Here is a 9,365-nt window from a genome sequence, read left to right as displayed (position 1 = left end):
GCGGCTCAATACAATACAATCTCATATTTTACGAAGATAGTTCACCGAAACGTGTTTCTGAAAACATTTTAAGCGAGAACTAGGCCGTGCAGTTGCTGAATCTGTCTTCATTTCAGATCGACAAAAGGTCAGGCTTAGTCACGCTCGTTATTTCCGGGTTAGCACTCCACCAATCAGAGTGGTCATTGAGTCTGACTGCCCCGCCCTCCGACCCAGCAAGTCAGGTCGGCCAGAATGAACGCCGACGGCTCCTCCGACGGACGACGGCACGGGACACACCGAACAGACTTGAGTCACTGACCTCGCCAGACTGTCCGACGGCCGATTATCGGCTTGGTGTGTCAGGGCCTTGTTAACCTTCATCACCTTGCCAACTTAACAGCAGAATTAAACATGTTTACAGCCTGGAACATAAAAACTGTTTTGGGCACTGTAGCTAAATTCAGGGTTAGGGGGTTACATTTATTTAATTTTTTTTGATAACTCACCCATTTAAGATTAATTCAGGCTCAAAGTTCTTCATAATTAAGGGCATTATGTTTTGATTGACAGGTGGCTGCCAGCACAGGAGGCGAGCATAGACTGTAGGCTTTATTCAGCCCGCCTTAGCTCCATCAACGCTCCACCACTTTGCCAATTTTTGGATTAGCCAAGGCCAGGCAATGCCAAGATGGCGACGGCCGGAGCCACCGGGAGCTGCCGACTTTGAGCTTAATTTTGTCTCTTTAGAAACCTATACCGCCGTGATACAACCAGAAAATAATGTTTTATTCCTCTGATTTACTGCATTGTTCTGCGCTCCCTCTCTTCATTCACTCTCTAGCTCACTCGACCACTGCTGCGCTCTCTCTCTGGCTCTGAACTGGGGAGGAGGGGCCAACTTTAAATGCTATGTTTACAAACCGTAAGCAATACTCACTACTAAATATTATACCTTTAAGATTATTATTATTTTTCCAAAGCAGTGACCCCAATACTCTGTCAAACCTATAAATCACAATATCAGCCGGTCATTTTGACCATTTCACCGGTCGCCTTGGGGCCTCCCAAAAACTACACCAGGTAACAAACCAGATGCAATTTACCAGCACTGAGCAGGAGGCAGGTTTTTGCCTTCATTATAAAATCTATTTGTTCTCAATCCCCAACAACGTTTATAATTATTCAAAACATAGCAAGTGATGAATCAATATGTGCCGACTGATTATTGTAATTTGAGATTCTGACTGTGCAAAAACAGAAAAATTCAAAGTATCTTGTCTTAAAATATCACAGCCCAAACTGAATTAGCCCGACTACACCTGATTGTCATTCAGCTCAGCCGCCATGTCTCTGATGATTATAAACATGAAACATCACAACACGTTTCGTAATCTGTGAGTCATTATCAGTCCGTCCCTTACTCAGACAAAAACAGACACATCATCTGAAAATGTACAGTCTGGTAAGCAGCCGAGGAGACAAAGTACAAAAACGCCTACCAGATATTTCTTCTGAGTGAATGTTTCTGAAGAAGACAAAGTGGCAAGTTTATGATGAACCAACTTCAGCCTGCAGTGTCTCAAACCTGCTCCAGCCCGGGCACATGGACATTAGGAAGTGGAAACTACATTTTCTCTGCTGGTTCTAAAACAGCACGAGAGCAGAACACAACTACAGCTTGAAGTCAAAGACAACGATGCCTGGAAGGAAGCATTTTCCACTGAAGGGGACTGCTGCTTTTAAACACTCTTCCAAGAGTGTAGCTACACAACATGAATAAACAGTAATAGTGACTTCAGTTCACTGGTCACATCATTCTCTTTAAACTGTAGCTAGCTGTTCTTTGCAGGAATTATTAACTATGTTAGAAAATAAACTCTATTAGCTTGAAATTAGCTTTAAAAAAAACCTTCATCCTACTCTTCGTACAAGGCCTCACAGTTGTTGGGTTCGCACATGAAGAACCAGCAAAATGTTCACTGAATCAGCAGGAGTACAGTGCATCTGCAGTATAATATACAGCTGCAGTACAGTATGCATCTATGCATGTTGAAAAGTTCATGACAAACAGCGAGTGTGCTACGGCACCTAACCCTCCCTTTGTTTATATGCAGTCTTGACCTTTTTTTGGTGGGGGGGGGAAAGTGACAGAACACAGCATCTAAAAGTTTGCATTCATTTTCAAGGAGCACCAGATCAGCGGGAAGTATTCAAGAAAACACATCGCAAAAAAACTTGACTGATGAGATGGAGCTGAACTGGAAGACGTAGAAGGAATGGAAACAGCAGCCTTGGCCGAGAGAGGGGAATGGGTCTGCAGGCCGTGTTTATGTGCATCTCTGTGTCGCATTACCTTGAGAGGGATGAATTATAACAGAGCCTAATCTCAAATGTCATCTTCTGTATAAATGACTGTTCATTGCTACAAGGTACAGTGTGAAACCACAGATGTCTGCTGATAAAGACGCCTGCTTCAGGGCGAAAGTGGGTGTATAATAACCTTTAACTGTAATTAATTCTCTATGGTTTCATTCAGCCTGCTGAGGCGGCCTTTGGATAGTTGAAAGTGAAGTTAATTTGCAGTGGCTGATCTCAATGTCATAATGTGAAAAAAAACACGAGTTTACACGAGTTATTAAGTCCTGCATGAAAGCTGTTTTCAGCCCATTTAGAGAACTTGTGTCTGACAACCAACAGAATGCTATTGTTAAACATCGTGATGAAATTAACTACGACCTGATGCCAAATCATAAGAGTATGTTTGTAGAAAAACTGTTCCCTCTCAGTGCTGCCCAGAACATAATAACATAGGTCTGATAATTACTTTAGCTCTTGCATGCGTGTGTGTATGCATTATCAGCAGCGGTTACTAGTGTACAGAGTGAATTTTCATGAAAGTGTTTCCTGCCTTCAAAGTACTTCTGTTATCTTTCTGTCATCTGCTCAATGGTCCACTTTCACAGAGCACACATACACACTGACTAAAATGCAAACACTCAAATAATAGCATATCTTCAGACGCACATTAAGAGCTCGAAGAGCTCTATTAATGGGAGCTATAAATCTAAGCAAAGTCGCTTTTCCTGCCGATCTGTAACACTCCTTTCTGTGCGTGTCGTGCCGAGTAGCGTTTTCCTTTATCGTTTGTAAATAAAGCACTCACACTATGAAGAGCAGCCAAGAGCCTTCTGCCCGATGCATTAACTAGGAAATCAAACATTAATCAATTCGATAGTAGAACACGATGAGCACTCGTCCACTCAGCAGCAGGACGTTTACTGAAAACAGCAGCCGTCATGTGTTTGTTGGAGGAAAGCGATGACGATGAGGAAGCTGACGTGCAACACCGCTAATTGCCTAAAAAGCAGCTCATGTTCATTTTCTACCAAAGAACAACCATTAGTTTGTGAAGTGAGTTAGTTAAAGTAAAAAAAAAAAAAAGAGGCTGTGGAAAAGTCTACTCTTCTAAAAACACTATGGTAAAATGAAAAAAATGCTAAAAAATGGGTATGATTTTTGTTTTGTCGAGACTTCATACCCATTTAGATTAAACAATATGTATTGTTGTCTTTTCAGGTTTCTGCAAAACCTTTACTGCTCGTCAGATTGACATCTTGACCCCTAAAGTTTACGGTCAACAAGTCCGATCTGGTCTACTTTAAAACAAAACCAAAGTAATATGTCTAGTGTCTATGATTGGAATCAACCGGGAGTGCAGCTTCTATCTTTCGTCGACAGTGCTTCAAAAATCATCACATCTTTATCTAAAATAAACCAGAAAACACATCATAATAATTATAATAAAACAATCACAAAATAGAGATAGCAAAACATCAAACTGATATATCTCTCTATGTTCATTGTACTTACACAGGAAAATAAGGAGGAAATGAGAGAAAATTCATTTGTTAAAAAGACCACAACTCCAGTGTTTACCTTTTGACTTAGTGTATGTTTGCTTGTTTACAACAGGAAGCTAGTATTTATATGGCTACAAAATAAAGTCGGTCCGACTCATTTCTGAGTCAAAAGATTTCCTCCCTCAGTAGTAAGTTCTGGCTGTGATGAGGATAGCGTCCGAGTCTTGGATCCGTCTTTGTAGTGAGAAAATTCGGCTTCCAAACCGTCAAAGAGTGGGATTAAAATGTCGCTCCGCCACTCTCAGCCAATGGGCTCACGGCTCCTTCAAAAGCATCCATTCGGTGTGCAAAACCCCACCTTCACACTTAAAATCCAGTCGATGTCCAAATGGAAATATAAAAACAGCAACAATCTTTCCAGGTATTCAATTAAAACAAAATGTTCATATGAAATTGGCTAAAAATCACTTGACAGGGCAAGTTGTGTTCTCTGCTCTCACACATGCCATGAAACACTGTCAATAACAGTGTTGCCAACATATGTGCACACACACACACACACACACACACACACACACACACACACACACACACACACACACACACACACACACACACACACACACACACACACACACACACACACACACACACACACACACACACACACACACACACACACACACACACACACACACACACACACACTTATTGCCTCTTATTAAGGGAGAACACTCCCCAGAGTTCAGTGATTCACATAAGAAAAAAAGAATACTCCTGCACACCCGGTTCGCACTTTGCAGCTCACAGCTCTTTCTGAGAGTTTCGCCCGAAGCGCACACACACACACACCTCTCATCTATGACCTCTGACCTCTTTGGGCCGCCTCTCTGTGTGCAGGAGTATTCTATTCCATCTGAACCTGCACACGCTGCCCTCCACAGTCTGGAGATTTTATTGTTACGTGTCTCATCTCATCCTGTTCTGCCTCATCAGTGGGACGATGCATGACGGCGGACCCGCCTTCGTCAGGAAGGGGTGTTTAAGAAGCTCGCTGGCCGAGGCCCTCTGAGCCGGGTCCCGCACCAACATCCTGTCCAGGAAGCCCTTGAGCAGAGGGGAAACCTGGGAGAGGGCGAGAAGTGAGAGAGAGAAAGCATCTAGTCAGTCAGGTGTTAACGATACCACCATGTAGGATTGTAAAGGAGTAATCAGTCACTTTTTATTGCTCTTTGGCACCAAATGGGGAAATGACAATGTTGTGAATCAATCAAACCACATGTACACAATCAACCAGATGGTTGGGTTTCACCAACCGGGTGATTGTGGACAACAGTTTCACACTAGCTCCACATGAGCGAGATTGCTGTAAATCCTGAGTTTCTGGAAATTTATTTAATCAGTGATCAGTTTTCTCGACTACAGTGAAATATGCAGACTATAAATAATTTCTTTTCTAGTCAAGAGAATTTGGACTAAAGTAGAAAAGAACACAGACTTTGTATGCATGTGTTATATAATATAAATGTTAGTATCAGTTCTAGTCTGGCTTTAGATTGAATCATTTTGAGTAATGATGTCTGTGCACATGACATAAACCACATTTCTCCACTAGATTTCTTGCTGTGTTGACCATTTTCTTCTTAATCTGTGTCACACTAAGACATTGAATCAAACACCAGTGACTGGTGTTATTCCTATCGGGAGCTGTGGTATCACCGAGACTTGGCTGGATCGTGGAGTGCTGGTGCCATTCAACCGGGTGACTCTTTTTCTGTGTGCCCGATCTGGTGGCCATATTCTGCTTTATGATGAATCATGCACCAGCTGAAGGAGCTGATGGTATTAGATTTCACTGGAATTGTAGCTCACAATTTCATGTGACAAATAAAAGTGACTGATTGGTCTCAATGCCACACATTTCCCCTTGACCGCTGCTTTATTTAGCTATCTTAGTGCCTTTGTAAATTAAATGTTATCAGTAGTCAATATGGTGGCAGTAGTGCTGGGATCTGTGCCAGGGTGGAGATAACCTCCGTTATCGTTTCTCAAAGAAACCTATAAAGGCTGCACACTATAAAGGCTAAAAACCTTGCTTTTTACAAAAGTCTATGAATAACTGAGTTTGTCGCTGTTCAATGTTAATCTTTGGTTTGTGTGTGTGTGTGTTTGACACATATTTTGTATATATTTTATTTTGTATAACTGAACAAAGTATTATTTTATGTCACTTTTGTACAAAGCACATTGTGATACATTAACTTGTATGAAATGTGCTATAGAAATAGTTTGATTGATTGATAAAGAAGTTAATAAAAAGGTCACAGATTACTCAACACTTTAATGTAGTGAGTCACTTCTCAACACCAGGCACCTAAAGAGCAAGTTGTCTTTTCTCTTCCTCTTGTAGAAGCAAGGGATTCATGTTATAATAGATAACAATTGTGATTTTTATATGAATTTCATTTAGTTGTTTTAGGTAAGATTAGATTAGTCGATTAGTTGTCAACTATAAAATTAACCTACAACTATTTTGATAATCAAATAATCTGTTTGAGAGATTTTTTTTATGAGTCAAAATCCTCTGATTCCAGCTTCTTAAATGTGAATAGTTTCTAGTTTCTTCACTCCTCTGTGACAGTACACTGTATATCTTTTACATTTGAGGGTGTCATCTTGGGCTTTGGGAAACACTGATAGACTTTTTTAAAAACTATTTTCTATACCAAACAATTGAATGAAATAATGAAAATAATCGTTAATAGTCCTAAACATAACTGGCATCTGCTAATGGTGCTTCACAGAAACTGCTCGGTAAAACTCAAGTTTTTTTCTTTGGACCTTGTGCAGGTTCTTCAGTTTGGGAGGCAGGTTGTCTCGGATCATTTTCATGGCTTTGAGCGGCGGCTCGTTGAAGTACGGCGGCTCCCCGTCCACCATCTCTATTACCATGATACCCAGAGACCAGATGTCCACCTGGACACAGAGACAGTCAACAACAAGAAGGGATGTGCTTGTTTAGATGTTTAAATAACAAATGATAGTTAGGCTAAATCCTGAGGGCAGTGTGAGGGTTACCTCTGGTCCATAAGGCAGTCTGGATATGAGCTCTGGTGCCATCCAATATGGTGTTCCCACCAGAGACTTCCTTCTTTGTACTTCCTTAGACACCTGGGCACAGAAACCAAAGTCCGACAGCTTCACCTGGAGACAGAAAGAGATAGATGAAAACAGCCGTATATACGTAAATGTCAAGATTATTTTTTACATAAAGTACAAAACATAGTGACAAGGAGTTTTTAACATTACGTTTGCGTTTGCAAGGATCGAGAAATGCAATAACTCTCTGCATCTACTTTATTTGTGAAGCAGTCAGAAGCTGTTCCTGATGCTGTTACACCGCAAAAAAAACAAAGTCACGTACATTTTATAAAACCTAATATCACAAATCACAGATTTGCATCAAGGGGCTTTACAATCGGTACAGCATACAGCACCCTTTGCCCTTAGACCCTCAATTCAGATAAAAAAAAAAAAAAAAAAACTTTTACAGGGAAAAATGCTAGAAACCTCAGGAAGTGCAACAAAGTAGGGATCCCTCTCCCAGGATGTACAGACAGGAAATAGATGTTATGTGTAGAGAATAACCAACATAGTAAAATTGCAGTATAGACAGCTGTCAAAAAGATAAGACCGTAATCGTTATATGAAGAATAGGATGCTAAGTGTGGAGTAATGTGCGGTGCAGGTGGTTCAACGTGAGTTTATTCATAATGTATACAATCATAAACTCTTTCAGTATAGTAAATGTCACATTTGATTAGAGACAGATAAAAATAAAAAAACATTTAAAAAAAAGCAGCAGCCCAAAAATTTATATTCAAATTGGGGATCTGATGCACAGCTTATAATTCAATAGTCGAGTAATCCAGTCCATGAAATTTGCAAGTCAAGACAGTCCTCCTCGCTATCACCCCCCCGTCTTTTTGAGAATGTTTGTGCATGGCTGGGAAGACAGAGAAGAAGCCTTTGATGTTGCCCACAGAGGCGACTGCCAGCCTCAGATGGCTCGGAGAGAGAAATGAAACAAACTTGCTATGAGAACCGGTCAGTGGCGGTTCTACACTGAATTACACCCTGGGAGAGACCCCCTTAAACTTTAATCGACAGAAAATACAGATTACTTTGTTGCTGCATTATGACATTCAATCACTATATTTGACTACAAGTCAGCAGAGCTGGATGGCATCGCAGGGTCTCTGGTGCCAGACTGGAGCAAAGACCACTACAGAAGCCGTTAGCGCTTCTGTAGTGGCAAAACCCGCTACTGGAACCGGTGCACACATGCGTATAAACATTTGTATTACATAGACATGTAACATGATGGCAGCCACTGGACCCAGCACACAGGTGCATTCAGATACAACAAACGCACCCTACTGACGAAAAACAAGTTTTATGAACACATAAGGACATAAAGAAACACTGTGAGCTGTAGTGTAAAGTGTTAAGGAATTTTAACCCTTTGGTCCACACAGATAATTCCTTTTATTCAATATGTAATCATTGACACATATCGCTCTTACATGCTGTAAGATTACCATATTTAAAGCTTGTGCATAATGACATATCATTAGACTAATGCTTTGTCTGCAATAGGGGTGTTGAAATTAATCATTGCATTGATGCAAAGTGATGCAGTGGTGGACGATTCTGCATCGATGCAGTGACAGACAATAATTGATTACTGCCTAATGGTGTTGCTTGTTGATTTTCCAGGCGTTGCTTTTTTTGCCTTTTGTCTATTATGTTCAAACTCTACTATATTCAGGAAGTGTTGTTTTTATAGCAGATAAAAAGGAGAGTTTTACAATAAAAAGGGGAGTTCATATATATATATATATATATATATATATATACACACCAAAATAGTCAGATTTAATCACTTCTGTCCGTGCAGCTTCACTGATATCACTTTAATTGTAGAGCAGAATGACACAGAGTGTCGTCTGAGAAACTCATTAGCAGAAGTAGGAGCGATATGAACCCTGCAGGTGCTTTTTTTCTGCCTAACAGAGCAGACCATGCAGAATAAGCACTTAACAATGGCTGGCCATGCATACTGCTTCAGACCACATCTCATAAAGACATACCACAAACAATCGTCAGCTGTCATCAAAGACGCTGTGGCTGATAGTTTAGCTCATCTTAGCATCATCATGTGTGACTTTGCACATTCAGGATATGTTGCAAGGTTTTTTCCTGGGTTATTAGAGCGCTTAGGTGCAAATGACTTCATTTTGGGGGGTGGGCGTGGGGTGCTAATAATGGCATAGTGTTTGTGCAAGAGACACAGCAAAAAGAAAAAAAAAAAAAAAGCATCAAGCCGCAGGATTATTTAGTTAATATTAAAATAAGGAAAATAAACAAGAGATGTGGTATGTAGGCAGAAAATGACTCAGTTTGATCCTCTGAACTCAAGACACACACAAGACACACACACACACACACACACACACACAC

General features: G+C 40.6%; 1 protein-coding gene across 4 annotated transcripts in view; it reads right to left on the bottom strand.

The window, feature by feature from the left end:
* Positions 1-4,497: 4,497 nt before the first annotated feature.
* pak4 (p21 protein (Cdc42/Rac)-activated kinase 4) overlaps positions 4,498-9,365 on the bottom strand; it is a 35,286-nt gene continuing 30,418 nt past the window's right edge. For all 4 annotated transcript variants that reach the window (XM_028573456.1, XM_028573458.1, XM_028573459.1 and 1 more), the window contains exons 9-11: positions 6,921-7,046; positions 6,684-6,818; positions 4,498-4,967 (exon numbers count right to left, since the gene is read on the bottom strand). In XM_028573456.1, the coding sequence (XP_028429257.1) occupies positions 4,812-4,967; positions 6,684-6,818; positions 6,921-7,046 (417 nt within the window). In that variant the 3' untranslated portion in view covers positions 4,498-4,811. The remainder of the gene's footprint in view (positions 4,968-6,683; positions 6,819-6,920; positions 7,047-9,365) is intronic.

This window comes from Perca flavescens, chromosome 3 (genome assembly GCF_004354835.1).
Source record: "Perca flavescens isolate YP-PL-M2 chromosome 3, PFLA_1.0, whole genome shotgun sequence".
Lineage (NCBI taxonomy): Eukaryota > Metazoa > Chordata > Actinopteri > Perciformes > Percidae > Perca > Perca flavescens.
The sequence above is the reverse complement of the archived record's forward strand: the minus strand, read 5'-3'. Positions and strand labels throughout refer to the sequence as shown.